General features: G+C 54.1%; 1 protein-coding gene across 4 annotated transcripts; it reads right to left on the bottom strand.

Moving 5' to 3' along the window:
• Nucleotides 1–2,715: 2,715 nt before the first annotated feature.
• On the bottom strand, nt 2,716–25,784 carry KIF1C (kinesin family member 1C). 4 transcript variants are annotated; one of them, XM_004433220.3, is made up of 23 exons: nt 25,557–25,784; nt 23,751–23,871; nt 23,372–23,504; nt 22,876–22,952; nt 22,320–22,499; nt 21,581–21,646; nt 21,012–21,190; nt 20,814–20,925; nt 20,292–20,369; nt 20,071–20,136; nt 19,904–19,979; nt 19,329–19,407; nt 18,757–18,902; nt 17,299–17,468; nt 17,055–17,134; nt 16,848–16,923; nt 12,242–12,321; nt 11,274–11,368; nt 8,307–8,390; nt 7,704–7,890; nt 7,493–7,565; nt 5,699–6,313; nt 2,716–4,041 (listed from the first exon to the last, which is right to left on the bottom strand). In XM_004433220.3, exons 3-23 carry the CDS (start codon nt 23,475–23,477, stop codon nt 3,358–3,360), a joined length of 3,309 nt encoding a protein of 1,102 aa, XP_004433277.1. In that variant the 5' UTR covers nt 23,478–23,504; nt 23,751–23,871; nt 25,557–25,784; the 3' UTR covers nt 2,716–3,357. The 4 variants fall into 4 exon arrangements, with proteins under 4 accessions (XP_004433277.1, XP_087296705.1, XP_014645124.1 ...); XM_087440579.1 differs by having other exon boundaries at nt 23,751–23,857; XM_014789638.2 differs by lacking the exon at nt 23,751–23,871.
• Between the last annotated feature and the right edge of the window lie 161 nt (nt 25,785–25,945).

The raw sequence follows: 25,945 nt of genomic DNA, 5'->3' as shown, positions 1-25,945 counted from the left end.
GAGCTGCTTCTCCTCTCAAGCTGAGGCGGCTCTGCAGGAATGCCCGGAACCATTTCCATGGTCATTTTTAAAGAAGCTTCGCTTGTTAGGCATGACTTTCCAGGCTAGTCCCTGTGTCTGGCATATCAGGCAGGAACCCAGCCACAGCCTAGGAGCTATAAGAGCTCAGGGCAAGACCTTCCCAAGTATCTGAAAACACAGTCCTTCTCCAGGACTGGGCAGAGGAGGGCAAGAAAGGAACTGGGGGAGTTGAGGTGGAAATCCTCACTGATGAGGCAATCAGGGACACTGCAGGTTAAAGTCAGCTCCTACAACTGCGGAATTGTTTAGGGGTGAGAGAAGCAGTTTCTACGACACTCATCCGGTGACCAGACTTTTAGATGTGACATACTATCCAATGGATGCCACAGTCTCCTCTTGCTTTTCAAGAGACAGAAGAGGGTGGTAGGAGTGAGAACTTGTATAATGAGGCAGAGGCTGCTTACCTTTGACCTGGAGAAAGGCGAACACTAAGCCAACCTGAATGGGTAGCCAGAGATGTTAATGATGCAGCACAGGGTACCAGGGCTATAGGGAGAGCCTGTGAGCCAAGCCAAGGTTAAGTAGGATACTTAAAGCCAGCCTGCCTTGGATAGCATTCCCTAAAACCCTATGGGCACAGGGAGCAGGACCCCAGTGACACCCAGAGTTTCAAAGACTCCATGTGAAGGAATCAGATGATGGTGCAAGCAGTTTGTCACTCAGCAGCAACGGTGGGTCTTTGGGGATGGTAAGTAGAACCTACCCAGGGTCCACCTGCACCAAAATGTCATCAGGGAGCTGCTGACATTAAATCTTTAAAAGGGAAAAGAACAATTTCAAACCAAACCAAATTAGAAGCCAGGAATATAGAAAGGTATTTGAAAAACGTTAAAAAAAAAAAAAAAAAGTGTCTTGGGATTCCCAAAGGTACTCAAGATACAAAAATTCCAGGTGAAAGAACAAAAAGTCTAAATGAATAACTGACCAAAGAAAAGAGGCCTCCAAAGAGAAAAATGAAGAAAAGCAAACTGAATCTCCAAGGAAACCAAGGGTGAAATTGTAGAAATGTCTAAATTGAGTGAGCAAGAAAACTGGCAGATTGTCTGGATGACTTCTGCCCATAAATCTGGAGGATGCCCACAGGGCCACTTCCTCACAGGGCAACTTTGGTGGAGACCAGAACTAAAGGCAGACCCATGAAATACTTGAGAAGACCTAATATGAGAAGGCAACTTGGTTTCTAGAAGGAAAGGTGGTTATCTGAGGTCTAGAGGTGTGAGACGGAGTCTGGGCTCCAGTCAAGTTGACCTGGGTTGGAATCCTGACTGCCTCTTAAGAACTGTATGACCTTGGGAAACTCATTAATCTATTCAAACCTCAGTCTTCCCATCTGAAAAATGGAGACAAAAAGAGACCTACTTTATAGAGTTGTTTTAAGGGTGATATGCATATGAATGCTAGGATTAGTGGGCACTTCTCTGAATAAAACCTACAATTCATCATATTTTAAAGATTTAAAAGATTGGCAAGGGAGAAGTGGATAAAAATGGTAGATAACATGTATATAAGGTAGTCTTTAGGGAAAAATAATCCAATTGTATTTTAAATTAGTGAGCTAACTTTCCCATCTTAACTCCCAAAGCACTACCACTCAGCTTGCCTTGACCTGCGGAGAACTTCGTATTCTATCATTTTCTTGCTCCCATTTAGTCTCCTTGACCAGATTATAAACTACTCAAGTAAACACTGTCAACAAACTATCCATTACATTCCAGATCTTGGGTCACTGTCAACAGGTCCCTAAAGACCTGGCAGTCAAATGTGCCAGAATAAAAGCAGCCAGCACCAGGGCGTGGAAACCCGGGGTCAACCTAATCGCACCCTTGCCCAGAGCTGTGGTTTGGCTGCAATTGGGATAATGTCTGTGGTTTCAGCTGCTTGCACCTCAAGACTGACATCAGGAAACTGTGGAGAAGCAGCTGAAATTTTCAAGTGGGTAGAAGTGTTCTCCTGAGAACAGGATGACAACGTGGGGATTCCGGAGTTTGGCAAGGTGAAGGCAGAGCAGGGATGTGGTCTAACCTACACGGCCGGCCTTTATGATACGGCATTGCCATGAGCTTGTTCCTCCAAGCCAGAACATGAAAACAAGCAGGCAGCCTCCTTGAAAACAGTCTTAAGACAAAATACTACTTGGAATACTGAATACACCCTGCTGAAAGGCAGGAAACAGGAACGGGACCGGGTAGGTGCACTAAGCTTGACCAACACATTCACTGTTGAGCACATCTGACACAGAACAGAATCCCGGGAAATCGTTGCTACTTGGGAGACTTTTCAAACAGTTAAGTGATTCCATGAAGCAGAACCCCTCCTTGACCCCTAAATCCCTCCATTTCCTGTTAGGAACAGCCAGTTAGGCACTGACAGGCTGGCACTCCCTCTACCTCCCCCCTCATCCCTCCCTCTCTCCTTTGTCGGGGACAATGAACAGCGATGCTGAGGGCAGAGATGGAGGTAAGGTGGAGATGCCGGATCAGCAAAAATGAAAGAAGGGAAATAAGAGTGGGTCATGCACTCTGAAGGGAGGAGACACGATGCTGAACATTCAAGAAACCAAGATAGAAACATGTCTTCATCTGGGCGGTGACTGCGTGGGGGCATACTTGTGTAAAAACTCACTGAGCCACACACTTAAGATCTGTGCATTTTACTTATATAATCTACACCTCCATTAAAAACCAAACCAAACCACCACCAGCAACAAGCTCCCTCTGTTTGCTATCCTTTATTGAAGGGTCCCACGTCCTCAGGGGACCCCAGCCAAACCAGAAACCAGACAGGTCCCCCCAATATAGCAGGAGGCCTGGAAGGGGAGGGGAATGACTTATGATCCCACCACACCTCCCTGGAAACAGGAACTCACCACAGACAGACAGATGGACAGACAGGGGCCGGGGAGGGGAACTCACCTCACTCTAGGTTCTCTCCCCTTTGCCCCCACTTGAAAAGAAAGTCAAACACTGGCTACGCAGCACCCCAGCCCCCCACCCCACCCATAGCAGCGTTTGTGGGACCCCCCGCCCCTGCAAGGGGCAGCCCCAAGGCAGTTTCCCATCGCTCTTCCTTCACTTTGGTTTGCTCCTGGCAACTCCGTGCCCTCTTCCTTCCTTCAGCCTCCGGCCCTGTCACTCCCACATCTTCTATCACCTACTCGGACCTTCTCTCTCATCTCTAGGGCCTCCCTGCCCCAGGGCTTCTGGGGAAGCAGCATCTCAGGCGGCTTCACTCCTCCCAGCAAGGGGCCTGCCAGGCCCTCTGCCCAGGATGTGGGATTCACACAGCCGCCCCACTCTCCTTGAGGTCAGGGGCCGAGCGCTGCCGTCTCATTCGCGGGGGAGTAGTGTAGGGTGGGTAGCGGGGCCCTGGGGGCCGCTGGGCTGGGTATGGTTGGGGCTGCTGGGGATAATAGTTGTGCTTTTTAGGCTGGAAGTGCTGGGGTTCGGGCTGCGTGGAACCCCCTCCCCGAGATCGGCCCCCTCCGTCCAGGGAGTTCCTACGGGGACGGTGCGACCTACGGGGACTTGCGGGCCTGCGGGCAGGGGTGGCCGGAGGGGGAGTGACCTCTTCAGGGGGTTGGGGTGGAGCTGGGGCCTCCCCGCCCCCCATCCCAGGCCAGGACTCGCGGTGCTGGGGGTTGCTCTTGAAGGGGAAACGCAGCTTGCAGTCGTGAGGGGGCACAAAGCGGGCTGGAGGCCTGCGCAGTCCCCCACCCCGGCCCCCCGAGCCCTGCAGTCCCTGCAGCCGCAGCTGCTCCTGCTTGAGCCAGCGAAGGCGGCCACGCCGGAAGGCAGGGTCCTCCTCCATCAGCCGCGACACCCGCTCCCAGCTCGACAGGGGTGGCGAGGCGGGCCGGGCTGAGGGCGTGCGGTCACTGGGGGCCTCCTCCTCTCCCGCCTCTGACCCTTGGGGCGTGGCCCAGGTGGCCTCACTGGCTTCTTCATTCTCATCCTCATGATCCTGGGAGGGAGAGGGGGTGAGAGAAAAGGAGAAGGGACATGAGGAGAGCTGAGTCCTGAGCACATGCGGATCCAGGGGAAGTCAGAAGGCCCTGGAGTGGCTGGCTGTCAGGGGTTCCCCAGAGGGGTCTGGAGATACGGAAGCCAGAACAGTGGTTTAGGAGCACAGGCCCAGGGGCCAGGTGGTCTGGGCTCCATCCTATCTGCCACTTCCCATCTGTGTGGTCTGGACCTCTGGCTCGTAACCTCTCTGTGCCTCAGTCTCCTCAAGTGTAGGATGATGTCAATAATAACAGTACCTACTGCACTGGGTTGTTGTAAGAATCACATGAGCTAAACCATGTAAAGTATTTAGAGCAGTGCCTGGCATAGAGTAGGCACTCAGTAAACATCGCTGAATAAATAATGTGCCCTGGGGACACAGCAGTCAACAAAAAGGGAAGAAAAACACCTGCCATTATTTCAGTGGGATGAGACAGCTGATAAATGAGTAAGAGAAATATACAGTATAGTACATATACTATACTTCAATAAAAAGTTAAATATGAGTGTATATATTTCTATTATTTAATATACATTATTTATGTATAGTATATATATATGTATATACTACACTGAGAAATATACATAGTATATGTATACATAGTATAATATATGTATATTATATGTAAGTGTATATATTTTATATATATAGGATATATAGAATATATTATATAATATACTTTGTATAAATATATGTATTCAGATGGAGACAGAGCAAGGAAGAAGGATTTAGGAGGCTGGGGTGAAGGTGGCTGCAACGAATGGACAGAAAGGGATTCATTGAGACGTTATCATTGTAGTAAACACCTGAAGGAAGTGAGGCTATGAGGCTACCAGGGGGAACAGCAGGTGCAAAGACCCTGAGGTAGGAACATGCCCAGGAAGTTGAAGGACCAGCAAGGGCTGGAGTGGAAAGAGCAAGGGGAGAGGGGTGGGAACAGCATCCGGAGGTAAGCTTTCAATAACCATGAGCTATTTATTGTTGTAAAGGCAGACTGTTGTCTCTCACTAGAAGGCAAGGTGCAATAGAGCAGAAATTTTGTCTGTTGTAAGCAACCCCAGTGGCCAGCACAATGCCTGGCACACAGTAGGCACTCAAATATTTACTTGTTGAGTGAACACATGCAAAACAGGCATCGGTGATAACATGGCCACTCGCAGGGCTACTGTGAAGATGAAATGAGGTGACGCAGGAGAAGCGCTCAGCACCGCGGCTCCCCCAGAGGAACTGGTCACCCCCGGGAGAAGGGCAGTTGTAGGAGTGTATGTGTGCCGAACAGTCATCAAGCGGTGACTCAAGAATTGTGCACTTTATATCAGTGGTGTGCAAAGTTTACTGTACTTCAGGAACACCTGGGAACTTATGAGAAATGCAGATTCATCCCCAAAGACGCTGATTCAGTAGGTCTAGGTGGAACCCAGGAATCTGCATTTTCAGTTAGTGCCCTGATGATTCACAAACTACACTGAGAAAAACTGTGTTATACTGCAACACAATTTTTTAAAGGAATGGGGGAAGGAGGCTGGAATCAGCAGTGGGAGGTTCAGATTCCTAAAGGGAAGAACTGTAAGAGGGAGGAGAAGAGGGAAAGGGCTGGGGCCAGGGCCCTCCCTACCTGGGTCAGCGGGATGACCCTCTCCATGCGGAGCATGCGGTCCCTCAGGGCCTGCAGCTCGCGGTCCTTGCTGCTGTTCTGCAGCTTCACCTCCTGCAGAATCCCCGTCAGCTTGTCAATGTGAGCCCGGAGGTCCTCCACTTCTGCCCCACGGGCTCCCTCCTCGCAGCCGCCACCTCCACTTCCGCTGCCTTCCTCCTCGCCCACCGTGTCCCAGACGTCCCGGGCCACGGCCCTCCAGGCATCACCAGGCCCCTCCGGCTTGCCATAGGTGCGACACAGCTCCCGCATCTTGAGGGCGGCCAGGGCCTCGATCTCGGCCCGCCCGTGGCGGAAGTCGGCCAGGGCCACCTCGTAGCAGATCTCCTTTACCGCCTGCATCTTCAGATCAGCCATGGTGGCCCAGCGGGGGTCTTTGCCCTGCAGCCGCCGACGCTGGGGGATCTGATAGACTCTACGAGGGGCCCTGCGCTTGCCACTGCTGGGCAGGCCACAGCGCTTGACGATGGTCTGGACCGTGGTGGGGGGCAACTGCTCCCGCAGGGAGGAGATGAGCCGCCAGCTCTCTTCACAGGAGCGCTTGTCAGAGTCGTCCCCGCTGTCAGAGTCCGCATACTGGGGCCAGAGAGAGAGAAGACACGGAGGGGGCTAAGGATATCCCAGAGCCCATGAGTCCCAACGTCAGAACAGAAACAACCGTCAGAACTGCACACCCTTGGGCGGACTGCTTAACCTCTGCTCATCTACGCAATAGAAATAACAGCAGGATCTCCCTCACAGACACAGTTGGAGGATTAACGTACGCCAAGTGTGGAACAGTGGCTGGCACAGAGAGAGCAATGGGTAAATATTAGCTACAGCTGTATCAAGTCTAGCTTTCGTGCATATATATTATTGCTCAGGATGAGGGTAAAGATTTAAAAGTAAGTGCACTTAAAGAACAATCTTAAGTAAATAATAGTACAGGGGCCGGCCCGGTGGTGCAAGCGGTTAAACATGTATGCTTCGCTTCGGCGGCCCACGGTCCGCAGGTTCGGATCCCTGGCGTGCACCAATGCACCGCTTGTCAAGCTGTGCTGTGGCGGCGTCTCATATAAAGTAGAGGAAGATGGGCATGGATGTTAGCCCAGGGCTAATCTTCCTCAGTAAAAAGAAAAAAAAAAAAGAGGAAGACTGGCATTGGGTGTTAGCTCAAGGCTGATCTTCCTCACAAAAAAATAATAATAATAATAGTACATGTGGCACTTGGATATGGCACTTAGGTGTGGGGATGGGTCTGCTGCTATGGGAGAGCGAGTCCACTTTTCCCTCCTCTCATCTCCAGGGAATAGGATCGTGATGGGCAAGAACCACATCTTCTGCTTCAATCACCCGGAGCAGGCACGGCTGGAACGGGAGCGAGGGGTCCCCCCCGCCCCCAGGACCACCCTCTGAGCTGTCGACTGGAACTTTGCCCAGAAGGAACTGCTGGAGCAGCAAGGCATTGACATCAAGCTGGACACAGCTTGGATATGGTCAAATTCCTAAGGCTGGCGCAGGATCGACTGGCATCGGGGAAGCCCTGGTCAACTGGGAGGAAGTCTAGTTCCCTGCACGCAGTTTCCTCCCCGAGTCACATTTCTCTCGTAACTGTCTCCTCCCAGACGTCACCCATACCCTCATCCCCATGCCCACTCCCCACTCTGGCTCAGACTGCATGAACCAAAAGCAGAGCCAGGCTGAAGTACTACCGGCCTGGCTGCTCATGTGCCCGCCAGCCCATCTCCCCGACCCGTCCCCCGGCCGACCCCTCACCAGTCGCTGCTGCTCCAGCAGAAGATCAGCCTCTTCCTTTTCTTTCCGGTACTGATTCTCCAGATCCTGCAGCCTGGGATTGGGTAGGGAGGGAAGGAAGAGCTATGTGGGCTTCTGGAACCCCTCAGGGGGGTGTCTGCCAACAGGAGGGGACTGGGGACCTGGGAGGGACAGCCAAAAAGGCCCTAGGCACAAACACCTCTCCTCATACCTCTTCTCCATCTCCAGCTTGATGTCAATGCCTTGCTGCTCCAGCAGTTCCTTCTGGGCAAAGTTCCAGTCGACGGGCTCAGAGGGCGGTCCTGGGGGCGGCAGGACCCCTCGCTCCCGTTCCAGCCGTGCCTGCTCCGGGTGATTGAAGCGGAAGACGTGGTTCTTGCCCATCACGATCCTATTCCCTGGAGATGGGAGGAGGGAAAAGTGGAGTTGCTCCCCCATAGCAGCAGACCCATCCCCATGCCCAAGGCATATAGGGCCTTGCCCACAAGTCCCACGGGCCCTGACACCATCTTTCCCATCACCCCAAGTCTGAGGGCAGTCAGAGCCAAGGCTCCCCCACTTACCCCAGGAAGCACCCCATCCCTAACAGCCAAAGAGAATTAGGGGGGCTTTGCATCCTCGTCCCGTTTCCCAGGCAGCAAGAGAAACCAGAACCCGATTCCTTTATCTTCACTTCTCACTTCCTTCTCCATATCCCCATGCTGTTTCCTATTTATTTCTGGGCCCTGCCCCAGGATTCCCCCAGAAAGCTCTGCCCTGGGGCTTCCTACGTACAGCCATGTCCCAGAACCCTGACTCTGCACCCTTGTTCTACCTGACTTCAGCACCAGTGGCTCAGTCACAAGTTTCCCATTGACGTAGGTCTCGGCTCCTTCACAAGGCTCCAGGGTGACCACCACTGAGTGGAGGGAGAGAGGAAAGGGAGCAATTAGACCCTGGGGGAAGAGGGGTTATGGTCACAGATTCCCATCTTGTATCACCCCCCAAAAACATACATGCACCCCCAGTCCCACCCCCCAGTACCTGTCGGGGTGCCATGGCCCCTCTGGTGGCAGGCAGCACGGGAAGGAAGAGCAGAAGGAGGGTTAGAGCCCCAACTACAATTCCCAGGAGCCTCTGCAGGGACTCCCTACTCACCCACCACCATCCTCCCCAGCAGGGGCTTAGCAAACCAGTAACTCTCAGAGGGCTTCCTCTCCCATGTCCAATGGGTCAGCAGGCCCCGTCACATCTGCCTTGCACATGTCCTTTCCTTCCTTTCCAACTAACATTACCCCTACCCAGGCCTGGATTTCTCCAGCAGGCTCCTAGCCCACTTCTGTCTGAAGCATCTTGCAAACTGCCACCGACTGCTTAATCTTCTCAAGCCACAGATCACTGTCTTCACAGGACAAGACAAAGTCAACCCAACTCAAACATCTACCACGGTTCTCCTCTGTCTTCTGTACAATCACAGAGCCTGCTGCTTGCTGAGACACACAGATGCATGAGGCAGCTCCCTGCCCTCGAGGAGTGGTGCCCCTGTGTCACAGAGGGACCCCTGTATCCCAAAGGCTCTGCACTCCATAGCTGAGGGACACTGAGCAAGTCACCCAACTTTTGTGAGCTTCCATAAAATGGAATACAGAAGTCTTGCTTTACAGAATGGTTGAAAGGCTCAAATAAAGTGACACGCAAAGGGAGTTATTATTATTTATACTACAAGTAATCAAGAAACCAGAATGAATTGTTAACATAAGGCAGAGGTGGGACTACTGACACTGTGGGAGTACAAAGAAAGCAGAGGAACTCAGCTTAGGGGCAGAGGACTGGAAATGATTACGGGAAAAGTGGTAACTTCTGAGCCAGTTGAAGAGAGACTTGGATTTCAAGGGGCAAAAATGATGGAGAAGAGGAACAAGACAGACAGAGAGGCATCACTGTGTGTCCAGGAACAGCAACAGAAGAAGGTGGAAGATGAGACGATAGGGTGGCTGTAATAGGTCCCAGTCTACCCCCACTCTTATTTCCCACCCGCCCCCAAATTCCCTCATTCATTCCACAAATATATTGCGCCCCCTACTATATGCCAGGCACTATTTAAGGTCCTGGAAATACGATGGGGATAAAAACCAAAATCCCTGCTCTCACAGAGCTCACCTCCAGCTGATCAGACAGACAACACACAAGCAAGGCAGCAGATAATCTAAAGTTGAGGGGACAGGTGTCATAGAGGGAAATGGGGCCAGGCGAGGAGATGATTTGCTCCAGCCTGGCCAGGGCAGCCTTCTCCGCGTCCAGGAGCCCACAGGATCTGTACTGAGGCAGAGATCAGAGCCCGGCCCTGGAGCCTGCCCTGCTGTGTTCCAGTCCAGTTCTGCCATCTTCTAGCTGTGTGGTCTTGGGCAAATTCCCTATCCTGAGAGCCTCAGTTCCCCCGCCTGTGGGCCACGTGAGAAAACGCAAGGCACAAAGTGGATGGTCAGTAAGTAATAATTATTCTTCTATGACCACAGCTCTGTCCGTGCTGCCTGCCTCCTCTCTGCCTGTCTTTGGTCAAGTCTTAAATGTACCATTAAGAACAGAGGCCCAAACTGACTAAACCTTTACAAAATCCTCCACCCTTTGGGGCACAGAATCATTAGAGGCTTTTACTGTGATGTAACCACTTAATGCCTGTCTGTCATCTCCCCAAACACACTCTGAGCCCCTGAGGTGGGCTCACTCCACAGGCCTGGTATGGTTTTGGTATCACCCCAGCACACCGCTTGAGGTAACCGCAGAACAGGAACTTGGCAATAACTCACTGGGCTGAATTGATTCAATGGCTTGCAGCCTGCAATGCCGGAAGCATTTGCTGCCACCGGGGACTTGACCCAGACCAGAATGACTGCGTTAACCTGCCGACCCTGAACCAAACTGAAGCCCGACGAGCATGTCTTAAACCTGAGCTGTAAGCCACGTAATAGTGGCTTTCTTATCTTTAAAAACGTGCTGCCCACGCATGCCCCATCTCCCTGTCCCTTGAAGGTGTCAGGTAAGGCACTCCTTCCAGATCTCTGAGGCACACTGCACGGGCTCAAGCTGATGGAGGGCTCACATGTAACATGTCCTGCCTCCCTGCCCAACTCATTTCGCAGAGCTCGACTTTGCTTGGGCCTAATGGAACCCAAATCATTCCATTTTTTAAAAACGAATGAACGAGAACAAAATAGTGACCTCAAAATACGCCTGAACTGTATAAGTATCGTTTTGATATGTCAGACAGGCTACTACTTTCACCCTTAGGGCTTGTGATTCCTAAAAGTTTTTGCTTTTACTATGGCCATATAAGGGCTAAAAATCTGCAAGTTCTGGAACTAGAGGGATACATGGGCCGATTAACTCCCAGAAACCTTTGCAGTCATAGCTGGATAGAAGCAGGTTTTCCAGAGTTAAATTCAGATACTCCACTGAAGCAAATACAGATTTTCGTAAAAAATTACCAGAGCGCTATTTGAGGCTAAAAAATCAAGGAAGAAGGCGGGATCTCCTCTCTGCCGCCACAATGTTCTGTTTCTGCTTTGGGGACCCTGGCCACTCCCTGCCCACTGCAGCGGTGTGCACTCTCAGGGCGGGTGCAGATAGCCGGGCCCTTGATATTCCCCCACTGCATATTATAAGCTCGAAGTCCCTCTGAGGGCGAGGACACATCCCCTCTTATATGGCCTCACCCCCAGTGCCCGACCCAGTCTTCTGTATTCAGGGTGTGGGGTGGAACTGGACTCAGTGGCCACTCCACTCTCAACCCCTCAGCCATTACCTTCTCCATCTGCCTGAGGGATGCTCCGGAACAGACAGTGTTGCTCACGAATGAACTGCCCGGTGAGCTTGATGTCCACATCTACCTGGCCGACCCTGGGGAAGCAATGGCCAACATTTGCTGAGCATGTGCCAGACATTCGCCAAGCCCCTTCCGAACACAAGTTCATCCAACTTAATGAGCCAAGCATAATTATTCTCATTTCACAGAGGAGGACGCTGAGGCTCAGAAAGGTGAAGTAACTTGCCCAAGGTCACGCAGCCCGGCAGTGAGCCCACATCTGCCTGACTCCACCGCCCAAGTCCTCACTCACTGCATTACACAGCAAAGGAGAAAAGGGAACCTGGAGTGAAATGGGCGCCCTCAGCCATGGGCCTCCCATCCGTCCTTGGGCTCATCACCCTCGGGACTCCCTCCCTAACCATGATGATCACCAAGGACAGCTGCGAATGCTTGTGGTGGGAGAGGAAGGGGCACTCTCACCCCTTTAACTCCAGAGGCAACCTCAGAGGCACCGAGGCCCAGGGGTTCGTTAGCATCAGCCAGTGAAGCCACCTGCCCCTCAACAACATGGGGCCTGGGCCACGTTTCCCTTCTCCTCCCCCAAGGAAGGGTCCCACCAAGGGATGCCAAGGCAACAGTGCCAGGGGCTAAGAATGCGGTGGCCTAAGCTTCCTACCCACTCTTCTGCCCCAGGAGCTATCCCCACAAGCACTGGGTCAGTTTGGTCCCAGGAGGCGTCTCACCCCTACCAAAGAGGTGGATGGAGGCAGGATGGCCGCTGAGCAGCCAGGCTCAGCCACTTCTCAGGAAGCTCGGAGAGCGAGCAGGGCTGCGGAGGCAGATGTCCTGAGATCTGGGGTGTCTCCAGTGAGGTCACCAGGAAACAGAGTCACCAGTGTGGCCGTCCCTCTGCAACCACACCCCAGAAGGAGAGGTTGCCCCACAGGCCGCTGAGTAAACGCTACCTGGTGACGCCATCTTTGATGTGGTAGAGCAGACATTCAGACATCAGGGGGTCTTCGTTCAGGTTCACCAGGTGGGGAGTCTGAGAGGGGAGGTGAGTGGTCAGGGGAGGGATCATGAGAGCCGGCCAGAGGATGCCACAAAGAGGAAGGGTGGGAAAGAGCTTCAGCAAACACCCCTCCAGGTCCCAGCACTGCCTGCTGCCCGTCCCCCCCACTCAGAGAACTCTCCCATTCTCCTTACTCCCACTCACACCAACCACCTTCAGGACAGCCTGACCCACGCTCTCCTCACACACAAGGGGCCTACAAAATTGCCCCCACCCATCTACCCTCTCCCCAGTCAGCAACCCTTCCCAAGGCCCCATTTCTTCAGAGGCACCTCGACCACCAGTCTCCGTGACCAGAAACCTTAGAATCAACCTGCCCTCGCCTCTGCTTTCCCTGTACTCCCTTTTTCCCCAGGTCTCATCATTTCTTCCTTCAAACTGTATCTTACCCCTTCCAGAGAGTACAAGAGTGGACTGGTTTAGGGACTGGTACTTCCCACCTCTTATTCCAGCCTGAATTTCTTAGGAGCACAGATTATTTTTATAATTATAATTTTTTTTTTTTAATTGTCAGTTCAATCCAGAAGTAAACAAAACAGAGCCGTTTCTCACAGCAGACTCCCCACTTTTCCCCACCACTGCCCGTCCCCAGGCCTGCTTCACACGGACCGGGGTCACTGCAGCAGCTGCCTGGAGCTGTCCCTGCTGAGGCCTCCCTGGCAGAATCTGTCCCACATACCTGGCTCATCACTACGCTGCTCTGCACTGAAAACCCAGCCCGTTCCCATCCCCAAAAGCACCTTTTCCTGACTTCTCTTTCTCTTACGAGACCCCCGCCCTCCCCACGCACGTAACTCTGGGCAGCATACAAGCCCTGTTCCCTCTACACCCCTCTCACGCCACTGGCTGTCAGGCCCAGGGAAGTCTCTCTCCCCACCATCTGCTGCCCCGGCCCACCCTGCCCAGGCCTGCCTGACTTCTTGCCATCTGCAAGGGTCTCCCAGCTTCCTGCTCACACCACACTGTGGCCTCGTCATGCTTCTCCACTCAGACCTCTCCAGTTGGCACCAGATGCCCACCTGACTTGAGCCTCTTTTTATGCTGGTATCCCTGTGCCTCCTCCACATCCGGCCCCAGCCCACCCCAAGCCCTCTCCCCCGTCCTGTGCTCCCGCTCAGTGGACTGCTGAGCACTCACTCCAGAAGCAGGCCTCCTGCATCCCTGACCACCCTGGCGAGCTGCTTCCCATGTTCCCACCCGGCCTCGGCCCAGCCCCACCCCGACCTCCACCTGTGAAAGTCATTCACTTCCTTCCTGTCCCTCACGGTCTATCTCAAATGCTGCTTCCTCCACGAAGCCTTCCTAAGCCTTCCAACCGAACACAAGATCCCTCACCTCCGTTCTACAAGGATTTACTGTGGGCTTTCTACGTGCAAGACCCCGGTGAGGTGCTGGGCAGGACTCAGAGATGAGTCAAACCCAGATGGTGCCATTCCGTCAGTAAGGAAATCAGAGTCAAGTTAGGGAGATAAGATTGGTGTGGAAACACCATTACAAGTGGGAAATGGATGTCTCATAGTAGAGTTTCTGATCTTTCCATGCCCTCACTTAGCTCGTTCATCTGTTCACTCATTCATTTGTTCCCAGGGAGTTGAGCGCCATCGTATCCTGGGAGGGGCTCACATGCAAAGATGAATCAAGTGAAAAACTTCAGGAGCTAAGGAGGACTTCATGGAAAAGGCAGCATGGCAGCCGGTCTCGGAGGATGAGAAGGACGCGGACATGCAGAAGCAAGAGCATTCCAGGTGAAAGGCGGAGTTTGAACTAACGCACGGAGGCAGGAAAGCACAGGGTGCAAGAGAAAACAGCCAGCAGGCGAGGCCCCACATTTCTTTGGGAGTCCCCTGAAGAGTGAGCCCAAGGATGCGTCCACGACGGATACAACGGGGACCCGTGCGTCTGCCCTCACTCAGGCCCCCCAACAATCACTGCTGCAACACTTCCTCTCCCCAGGGACGCTCTGTCCCCTCCCTACACTGCAGTGTCAGGCTTGTCCTGGGAATAGCAAACACTGATGGGCTCTGAAAGCAGAAAGCGATCTGTCCCTCGAGAGAGGGGACATGATTTAGGGCAGTCTTTTCAATCTTTGTTCAGCCCTAGAACCCTTTGTTCAGATGAAACCTTACCTAGAAGCCTAATACGTCAAGCAGATAAGCAAGGAGCCGCTCAGGCCGAGGCTGGGGGTGGGGGGCCCAGAGTCTGGTCCTGCCCCACTCCCCAACCTCAGCCCCTGTGAAGGAAGTCCGAGCCAGGTCTGATAACCACCAATTTAAGAAATCCTTACGCCTGGTGGTGGGGGTCCCAGAAAGAGGGGGCTTTCCCTAAGGCTCTTGGCTCTCTCCAAGACAAACTAGCTTTTCCCCTAGGACCCAATGCCCCACCCGACCACTCCCAGGTTGGAGCCACCACTACCAAACTTATTTCCTCTGTTGAGTGGAACAGCTCTGCCTTCTGAAAGACACATGCCTTTGAACACACGAGAATATGTTCATCCTCACCACCTTGAGAGAATGCAAAAGTAAACTACCCTAAGACACCTTTTCCACCTATCAGATTTGCAAAGATCAAAAGTTGAAGAGGGTGAGGGAACATGGGCTCTCTTGTATGTTGCTCTTGGGAGGACAGAGTGGCATGGTTATAATCTTTGGAGGGCACTTTGGCAAAATAGATCAAAATTTTACATGGCTACCATTTGACCCCAAATCTCCACTTCTAGGAATTTGTTCTACAGATAACAGACCTATTTATAAGATGATCCATTATAACATTGTTTATAGTATCAAAGAATGGGAAATAACCTAAATGTCCCTCAGTAGGAAGCTGGTTAAAGAAATTATCCTACATCTACACGATGGAATATTCTGACACCATGCAGAAGAACAGACAGAACTCCAATATATTGTTATATGAAAAAGCAAAGTGTCAGGTATAGAACCACTACTGTTCCAAAGAGAGGCTACGTGTGTGTGCATGTGTGGATGATTATATACAACACATGCCTGTACGTGCACAGACTACCTCTCAAAGAACACATCAGGAACTGATACTATGGCTTGCCTCCGAGAGGAGAAGCTGAGGCTGGGGAGAAAGGAGACTGCCTTTGACCATGCACACCCAGCCTGCGCCCTCAGTTACCCACCCACAGCTCTCTCACTCCCTGCCTGCGCCTCTGGCCAGGCAAGACAAACCCTTCTCCTCTTTTCGGATGCCTGTTCAACGATCCCTGCTTGCTGAGTCTCCCAGACAGCCCTGACCTTATGAAATCCAGAGGGACCTCCTTCCAATAACCCACCACCTCTTCCAGGCAGCCCCTGTCTGGCTCTGAGCACAGTGTACCTGACTTAGGGCCTGATCCTATTGTGCTTTGTACCATGGCATGGCCGGCTCCCCGGTGGGACTGGAAGTTCCTACTTTACTCAAATCGGCCTCCCCATCATCCCATCGTCAGTATGGACCAGTGCAGCTGTGCCGGCTGTCTCTAGCCAGCATCCATTCTGATTGGTTGGTCCCAGTGCCGTGCTGGTTGTTCAAGATTCTGAATACCATTCCTGCCTCAAACTGAGCCTGATCACTCCTGCCCTGCTTCCTTCCTCTCTTCCTCTCAGCAAAGATGTACCGAGCACCTACTACATAGCAGACACGGGAGAGGCACAGTGCCCGACTTGGCCGACACTACCCCATGTCTGCTTAGCCTAGTCTTCTCCCTGCTCCTCTCTACCACCCAAATCCCATCCATCGTTCAGGCTCCACTTTTCAAACCACCTTCTCTAGGAAGCCAGTTTCCATACATCTCCAGGCTGCACTGATGCTTCCGTCTTTAAAATTCTCGCTGCATTTACAACCAACATCTTAGAGTTTAGTGCTTACTCTTCCTCTCTTCCCTTTACAGTCTTGTCTTCCCAAGTTATCCTTTCAAAAATGTTTTTAGTTACTTTTTTGAGTAGGTAACACATGCACAGGGTACAAAATTCAAATGATACAAAAGCACGTACAGTGAATAAGTCACTACCCCAACCAATCTCCAACCTCCCCAGTCCTCTCCCTCTCTCCTGGGGTAACCACCATAACCAGTTTCTTACGGATCCAGAGAGAATTCTATGCATGAACTTGCATACACACACACGTGAGGTTATGTTTGTAAATACCTAGATTCTAAACAGCTCTTCAAATCCCCCAAAGGGCAGAGACCCTGTCATCCTCCTGTGGTCCCTGGAGCCCCTGGCCGCAGGCACTTAATAAGCACATTAAGTACCTATTAAGCACTTAATGACTGGCCCCTGACTGGCCCTGGCTGACTGTCAGACGGAGGGAGAAGGTAGGGATGGCAGACAACACAGAGAGGAGGTGGCAGGAGTGGGGAGAGAGATGATGGAGGGACAATTCAGAGACCTCAGAGATCACAGTCAGAACTCATTACTCTGTCACCCCCAACTCTCTTCTCTAAGCATCCGAAGTCTCCTAGGCCTCCTCATCCGAGCCCTCACTCGCCCCTCACTCACCTTCTTCGGAGAGAAGACGCCCACAGTTCCCCCATCCTCCCGGACAGCCACCCCCATCTCAGCCAGCAATGCTTCTCTGTGGGCAAAGGAGAGGCAAATGTTGGTTTTATCATCGCTACCCACGAACACCTTCCCTGCAGGGCCTGACCTTCCCTCCCCACCCCCACTCCTTCCAGAGCTCCAGCTGTCAGCCCCCACCCCTCACACCTCTCCATCCTCAGGGCTTCCGTTTTGCGTAGTTTCTCCTCCCAGGTCTCGTTCAGCTCAGCTATAATCTTCTCTGTCTCCTGGAGGCACAGGACAGACAGGGGTCAGCATAGCTGGGGACAAGCACCTACCATGGGGGTCACACTGCTCCTGGGATTCCTTCTTCCTCTTCGACCCTGGCTTTGGAGAACTAAACTCCCAGCAGCCCCTTGACTCCCACCCCTTACCAGCTCCAGCTTCCTACCTGCAGCCTCTCCATGGCCTCCTCAGGCCCAATCTGGGGCTCAGCACTGGGGGAGAATGATGGCTCCAGCTCCCCATTGTGTGCGGGTGGAGATGAGGGTGAAGCTGGGGCAGGGGGAGATGATACAGCGGGCACAGCACCTCCAGGACTCCCCTCATCCACCTTGAGGCCTGAGAGGGAGACGAAAGTCAAAGAAGGAAGCTAAGAAAAGATGGAGGTGATCAGACATAGAGAAGGCCTCACAGAGGACTAGCTTGTAAGGACTTCAGAAGATATCTGGTCGACCTTCACCAAGTAAACAGCCCTCCTACTGCAACCTTCACAAACGGGCACCCAGTCTCTGCTTGTTCCCCTCCAGGGATGGAGAGCTCATTACTGAACAAGGCAGCCAGTTCCTTCCATTGTTAGATGACTCGCACCGTCAGAAAGTTCTTAGCTGTGCTGAGCTGAAATCTGCCCCACGTCACGTGTCCATTGTTTTTAGTGCTGCCCTCTGGGATAAGAGAGACTATACTGCTCTTCCTTCTGCAAGACTATCCTTCAAATGTGGGAAGGCGAACATCATGTCTACCTTATCCTTCTCTTCCTAAGAACTGACACCCTTATTCCCCTCACCAAGCCCCTCAGCACCCTGACTGTCCTCAGTGGGATGGACCCCAAGACTGAATGCAGAGTCCACTTCTGATGCAGTCAACATGGACCATACTCTAACATGGACACTGTTTCCTATTAGTGAGGCTGAGAACTACATTTTAGAAACCATGCCACTGCTGACTGTTGTTAAGCTTATGGTCAACTCAATCTCTGACATTTCACAAGAACTTCTGTCATGGCAGGTGCCCCAGCAGCCTATTCTTTTTTTTTGTGAGGAAAATCAGGCCGGAGCTAACATCCATGCCAATCCTCCTCTTTTTGCTGAGGAAGACTGGCCCTGGGCTAACATCTGTGCCCATCTTCCTCCACTTTATGTGGGACGCCGCCACAGCACGGCCTGACAAGCGATGCGTCGGTGCGCGCCCGGGATCTGAACCCGGGCCGCCAGCAGCAGAGTGTGCACACTTAACCACTATTCCACAGGGCCAGCCCCGTCAGCAGCCTATTCTTAATGATTTACTGTTTGAACCACAAAAGCAGGACTTGCCATTTACTCCCACTCCTGTCATTTAGTAGTGCTGGGAGCCTATCAACGTCTTGCTGAACCCTGACTCTCCTCTGGAGAATCAGTCCCTCCCAGCTCTGAACATCTGAAGGTGTGATAGGTCCCTGCTCCATATCCGTATCCATGTCACCGAGCACATGAAGGGCTTTGTGGTCAGTGGTCCTGCCCTGGCCCCCGCACTGGGCAAAGACAAACGAGGAGGGATGAGGTGAGCCAAGGAGCATCCCTGAGCTACCCCTCCCCTGGAGCCCTACCTCCGAGAGCAGAATCCCTGAACTACCCCTCCCCTGGAGCCCTACCTCCGAGAGCAGAGGCTGAGAGCCCCTGAGCCATAAGCAGTTCCCGTAGCCGAGCCACCTCCTCCTGCAGCTCTCGGATCAGCCGGGCATTAGGGTCCTCATTGATGATGGCGTTGCAGCGGATCTGCTTGGTGCGGTCAGCATACCTGGGGTGAGGAGGGAGGATCAGGATTGGTGAGGCCCAGACACAGGTGACCTTGGTCTGCTGCCTGTTTCCCTCTCTCCCTCCCAGGTTTTATTTTTATTTTTATTTATTTATTTTTTTGCTGAGGAAGATTGGCCCTGGGCTATCATCTGTGCCCATCTTCCTCTACTTTATATGGGATGCCACCACAGCACGGCTTGACAAGCGGTGTGTCTGTCCACGCCCGGGATCCGAACCTGCGAACCCCAGGCTGCCCAAGTGAAGTGCACCAAACCACTACACCACCAGGTCAGCACCCCCCTCCCAGGTTTTAAAATATTGGGGTAGAGCTGAGGGCCAACCCCGTCTCTAGGGTCCTGAGCTTCCAGCCTCTGAGCTCCTGGCACTTTTCGTGTGCTGCCCCACCCCTGCCAGAGCCAGAGCCCACCTGAGGGTACTGAGAGTCTCCTCGTAATTAATGTCCGCGGGGCTCAGGGCTGCAATCATCGCTGTGCGTGAGTTCCCACCTACGAATGGACAGAGGAGAAAACTTGAGCTGGGCCGGGTCCTAAGTCACACTGGGTGACAGGGTCAGGGGGGCCTCAGTGCCCAGGCAGGGGTATGACAGGGTCATGGTCCAAGGCAGGGTGAAGCTAGGAATTATGGAGCTAACCCTGAAATCTGGTGGTCAAGAGGGAGGCAGGGTGGGTCAGGGAGACATTGGACATCTGTGGGACAGTTAGAGAACAGTGGGAGGAGGATGAAGTCAGCACTGGGTGTGGGGTCAGAGAGGGGTTATGGGTAGCCAGGTCAGTGAGGTCTTTGGCTTGGCAGGGAGGCTGTGGCCTTGAGCTCAGTATCAGAACATCTTCAAAGGATGTTCCCTGGGTCAGGGGGAAAGTCAATGGACAACTGGGGGATTTGAGATTCTAGGGGTGGCAAGTGGATTTGTCAGATATATCAAAAGGGGTGAGTGAGATGGTGGCAGGGTCAGCAAAGAGACAGAGAGAAGGAGCCCCTCACCCAAATTCTCCTTGAGCAGCCAGGTGAGCACAGAGTCCCTGTAAGGGATAAAATCCGACTTCCGCTTCTTTGATTGCTGGGGGATAGATGGAGGAAGGGGATCAGAGTGGGTCACTCTCTTTGTCCCCTTTCCCAAAGCTCCTTATCTTCCCACCCCGGGGTCTCACCATATCCGCAAGGGCCGAGATCACCTTCCCTAGAGTAGTCAGTGACTTATTGATGTTGGCACCTTCCTGGAAAGGGATGAGAACATGGGGAATGAGGCCCTCCTCTCCCACTCCAATCCACTTCTCCTTCCTCCTCCCCGCGAGATTCCCAGGTTATGATCAGAGACCACCACACACAGCGCCCAACACTGTCTCTGTCCGTCCCTCCTAAGCCCCCTTACCTTAAGGCGCATGCCCCGGGCCCCCGAGGAGTCGGCCCGCTCACTTCCAGCAAGGTCCACCAAACTGATCTTACTAACCTGGGTCAGAGGAAAGAGGCAGGAGGTGACTGGGGTCGGTGGGGGCAGGGCAAACAAATCGGAAGAACACCCAGCAAGAGAACTGAACAGTTGGCAAGAGATGGAGAAAGCCAGGAGGTGGCGAAGGAAGTGGACAGGAGAAAGTGGAATACATAAAGACAACAGTGAGAGGTTGGTTATTCATCCATTTGTTCATTTACAGATATTGACATGCCCACTATGTGCTAGGACAAGGGACAAAGTGGGATCCAAGCCCTGCCCTGAGAAGTCTAGTAAGAAACAAAAAAGTACACAGGAGATTGTATCACCCTGATCCGAAGGAGAAGCAGAGGGGCTGTGGAACCCCGAGGAGGCACTCAACCCAACATGTGTGGGGAGAGAGGACAAGGCCCTTCCATCACACCACTGTCCCTGTTACCAGGTGGGGATGGGAGAGGGTCCCACCTTCTCTGAGTCCAGTCCAGTGAGCTGGTCATGGCAGCGCTGTGTGAAGACAATGGTGAAGACGGCATGGGAACGGCTGCTGGTCTCATTCATGTTGGTGGCGGCCACAGTCCTGCAGGGAGGGAGTGGTCACTGGGTCTCGCCTCTCACCTTCCTAACCCTGGCTCCCTTTCCCTCCACTCCATCAGCCCGCCTCACCGCGCCTTATTCCCACAGTCCATGAGGTCGGCAATGTCTGCGTAGGAGGTCACAGCCAATTTAGACAGGTCCTGCACATAGGGGCCCAGGATGGGGTGCTCCCGGACACGCAGAGAGCCCCGACTCTTAGGGTTCAAGAGGTCTCGTACCCGCTCACAATAAATCTCCATATAGCTCACCTGAGTGAGAAGTAAGAAGTGACAAAGCCAGCAATAATACCAAAGATGGAACTTAACCTGAACTCCCCCAGATGCGACACAGCAAAGTGCAGCTAATGTTCACTGAGTGTTTACTGTGCCCCACACACGGCACTAAGCATTTTGCATATGTGAGCTCACTGATCCTCCCAACAACCCTAGGAAAGATCCGATCATTATCATTTCACAGATAAACATACTCAGCAGCTGAGAGATGAAATCATCCACTCAAAGCCACAGTTAGTAACCAGCAGAGCCAGGAGTAGATCCCTTGCTGTCTGACTGAGACTGTTCTTGCTGTTAATCACTCTGCTCTCCCCTTCCCTGCCCTCGGGACACTGTGCCCAGTTCCCCACCAAGACCTGGGCTTACCTCCACGGAATAGGATAGCTGAGCGCTCTGGTTCTTACTAACACGAGAGAAGAGGTCCTCACAGAGCTGGAGGGGGACACAGAGAAGCTGCTGTTCATGGCGCACCTGTGGCACCCAGCACCAGGCCAGGCCCTGTCTCAGGTGACCCTGTTTAACCCTTACCACAGCTTTGAGGGAGGGATCATTCCCATTTTACAGATGGGAAAACAACCTTAGAGAGGGTCACACTTGCCCAGGGTCACAGCCTAGTATTCGGTAGGCCAGGATGCAACCCGAGCATCCTGACTCCAGAGCCTGTGTGCAAGGCCACTCTGCTGCACAGACAGGGAGAATTATGGTCAATTCTCAGTTATCCACAACCGGCTTTTTCTATAGTCAACACCTTGACTATGGTACACGAGCCTACAGAAGAACTACACTCACAAATAATTACCAGATAAGAGAAAGTAGCAGTAAACAATGGAAAAGCAAGGATCAAACGCAGGGCTCTCTGATGCCAAAGCTTTGGCTCTTCTCGCTGAGCCTGTTGCCTCTGGTGGGGGCAAAGACCCCCCTCCCCAAAGGGCTCTGATATCCAGATTGCAGCCAACCTCTCTCCCCCATCACATTCCCTGTCACTAACAGCCTCAGAAAGCCAGGTCTCTGCTCCACAACCCTTAGACCCCTGGCCTTCCTCCGGTAGGGGCAGCTGAAGATGTTCCTGCCCTGGCTGCCCCACCAGGGCCCAACTTGTGTGTACCTGGGGCACAATGCCCTGCTGCCCCGGCTCCTGCCGCCCCATCATGGTGTAGGATTTCCCAGCCCCGGTCTGCCCATAGGCAAAGATGCACACATTGTAGCCTTCAAAAGCGTGGAGCAGCATCTCTTCTCCAATGTCCCGATATACCTGTTGCTGAGATGCAAACTGGGGGTCCTCGGCCTAGGTGAAAGGGGGGCAGAGAAAGACAGCAAGAGCCCTAGATGACTTTGTCCTGAATGTCTAGGCCCCGAGAGTCTTGTCCCCATCCCTGATGACTGTCCAAAGGTCCTGTGTGCTCCCCAAGCCCCATCCCCATCATGGTAATCACCCCTGAGGATCCTAGCCAGTCTCTTGCCTGTCCTAATTATCCCAAGGAATTCTGCTTCCCTCATCCTGTTCCCAGTCACAACGCATGGGCTCTACCCACCCCCACCCAGGGGTCCTGGTTCTCCCAACCCATCCCCTGGTGGTCTGATTTCCCAGCAATGCCTCCTCCCCAGGACCTAAATCCCCTGTCCCTCATTACTTAGCTCTCCCCCTAACCCAATAACCTCACCGAAGTGTGTGACCAGTAGGAGTAGTCGAAGGTGAAGCTTTTGGGGGCATCCTTGCTCTGTTTGGGATTGATGATGGCTGAGGGGACAGGAGAGGGCAAAGGAAGGAAGGCCAAGGTCAGGTATTCCCAGCCTCTGCCCTCTCCCTCCAAGCCCCTGGAATCCACGCATCCCACTCCCCACCTCTGTCCTAGTTCATCTCTCCCCTTTAATATTCCCCACCCCCTCCAGCTACCAAAGCTAATTTTGGCTTCCCAGGACCCGCCCCCCACCGGGCTGCCTCCCTGGATTGGGCAATGGAGGGCTGAAGGCCAACATTCCCCCTCCCAGGGACTGGGAACATAGAAAGGCCAGCCTGCCCCAGCCCCCGCCCTTACAACTAGCACCTGCTCTTCGCCCAGCACAGCCCTCCTCCCGGTTCGGCCCAGGAGGACGGGCATGCGTGGTGGGCCTGCCCTGCCCTGCCTGTGCCCAGCCAGGCCCCTGGGACTCACTCACAGGTGGTGCTGCCCTGCATGCTGACCACACACTTGGCATCCTGGCTGGTCTCACGAGCGTTGAAGGGCCGAACCCTCACTGCCACTTTCACCGAGGCGCCAGCCATGGCTCCAGATACTCCTACCCTCCTCAGCTGGAGAACAGAAACAGAAGAGGTGGTCAGAGCCGGTGGGGGGACCCAGACATTGCCTCCCAGCTTCTCTCAAGAACCAGTCTCTCCATCCCCCTTCCCAGCCACCCAGCCCCTCAAGGACCCAGTTCCTGTTCCCCTGGCCTTCCTCCCAAATGTCACTCTCCTCAGGGACTCCCGAGGTGGTCCTGCCTCTCTCCCCAGTCATATCCCAGCTCACAGGGACCTGGGTCGTCACCCCAGAGTTACCTGGCGTCCTGGCCCCAGACCAGGGGCGCTGTATCAGTTCTGGCTGCCACCGGCCCTCGTAGGAGGAGCCCCATCCTACACTTGGGGCCTGGCCACGCCAGCTGGGGCTGTGGGGAAAACCCTGGTTGTGGGGGAAGAATGGTTAGGAGGCACCTGTGGCTCCAGAGGTGTGTCTGGGTTCCGCAGTGGGAGAGCAAGGGGTGGGGGGTAACGTTAGCAAAGATAAGGGTGGCTGTCCCTCTGGAGTGGCCGAATCCAATGTGAATCCAAGGACAGGAACAGTGATATTTTTATTCCTCGTCACTCACAAGTGTACTGAACGTTCAGATAGAGAAGACAGAGAGAAAGTGGACAGAGTGCAATTCAGAGAGGGACACATGGGCAGAGACACTGAGGGTAGCAGGAAGGGGGAGAGGAGGGGCAGAAAGTCAGAGACACCAAGAAAATGAGAGACACAAGAGAGAAGGCAAGATTGAGGTCACGCCATGAAGGAAATAACGGGAGGAAGAAAACAGGAGAAACACAGAGGAGAGCAAACACAGAAACGTTAAACAGGCAGGAAGACGAGTTCTGGGGCAAAAGCACAAATCAGGAGCCCAGAAGAGAAATGAGAGGAGAGAAAACCCCAAACATAAAACCTGCCCTAAAATTCCCCCAGAGGGTCAGCCAGGGAGAAGAAGAAACCAGCTCCCAACTAGGACCCACAACCTCCACACAGAGGGAGGGACTGCTGATGGGCAAAGTCCAACGGCTGGAGATACAGCCCAGGACTGAGATCCACAGGGCCTGCCTGTGGGCCCCAAACCCCTTGCCCAGCCCCCAGCACTTCCTCCTCAGGATCCAGGACAATGGGCAGGGGAGGGTGGGGTCATCCTGCATCCCTCATACCAACCCCAGGGCTCCTCTGTTGAGGGATTCACAATATCACCTCTTTATGGGAAAGGAAGATAGCACAGGGATCTCCATGCAAGGGGAGAGAAAGGAAAGGAACCAAGCAAGTCCCAGCCCCAGGCTGGGGCTAGTGCTATGGCGTCCACTGCCCTGGGGAAGGTGCCAGGCTGGAGCCTAGGAATGTGGGTGATCAGGTGCCCACACCCTGAGAGGAGAGGCTGAGTAGCACACGCCCACGGACAGCAGGGTGGAGAGTTGGGAAGAGGGATCAGGGATGCTGGGCCCCCTTCTGTAGCCCCAAAGGACCTCAAACCCCTGTCATGCCCGGCCTCACCTCACCAGCCTTCCTGGGCAGGGCATGGGAGGGGTGAGAGAGCCGGTCTGTCCCAGGACAGGAAGGGAGTAGGTGAAATCACAGAGGCTGTCTCAGGAAGAACAGCCCTGACCCCCAGACCCTGACCAGGGGAGGGAAAGCACACTGATGGGAACACGCAATGGTGACGCCGTTGCGGCTAATGGGGCAGGGAATGGGATGGCACGGCTGGGGGACAGCAGGGTAAAAGACTAGGGAACAGGTACAGAGGTCGGCCGGTGCCGCGTCAAGGAGCAGTGGGGTACAGGATGAGCCGCGGCTGGGGGGGTGCCGACCGACCCGGCAGTTCTCACACAGGCCCCCGTCCCGGCCTCTCTGGGCGGCCATGCGGACCCTGTCCTCCTGACCAGCCAACCGACGGCCGCCCCGGGCCTGGCACCTCTCTGCGCCTCCGCGGGACAAACAGCACATGATCCCGGCTCTCGCGGCCAGCCGGCCCCCGCCGGGTCGTGCAAACGGAGACCCCGACTCCCCGCCCCGCAGCCCGGCACATTCCTCCGCTGGCGTCCCCTCCCTCACCCCCCCTCTCCCCCAGCTCTCACCTCGTCGCGGCGGGGCTCCCGGCGCGGCTGGGCAGAGCGCAAAGGGACAAACTTTCCGGGAAGCGTGAGACGGGAGCGGGGGAGATCCGGGGCCGGACCGGGGCTGCCCCCGCCCCTCGCCGGGTCCCCGGGCGGCGGGCGGCGGACTCGCGCCCCGGGGGCGGCAGCAGTAGCGGCGCCAGCGGCCGGCGCCCGCCCGGGCAGCGCAAGCTGGGGCGGGAGCGAGGGGCGGGGGACCGGCGGGCGCGCGCACGCGGCCGGGCGGGCGGGCGCGCGCGCCGTCCCGGGAAGGGCCCGGGAGCGACCCGGACTACTCCGGTTAAAGGGGCAATGCCCTCGGTACTGTGGGACCCACCGGGCGGGGACGAGAGAACCGAGTTACGGACGCA

This window comes from Ceratotherium simum, chromosome 16 (assembly GCF_057802395.1).
Source record: "Ceratotherium simum simum isolate JZ-2026a chromosome 16, ASM5780239v1, whole genome shotgun sequence".
Classification (NCBI taxonomy): Eukaryota; Metazoa; Chordata; class Mammalia; order Perissodactyla; family Rhinocerotidae; genus Ceratotherium; species Ceratotherium simum.
This window is presented reverse-complemented; position numbering and strand designations above follow the sequence as displayed.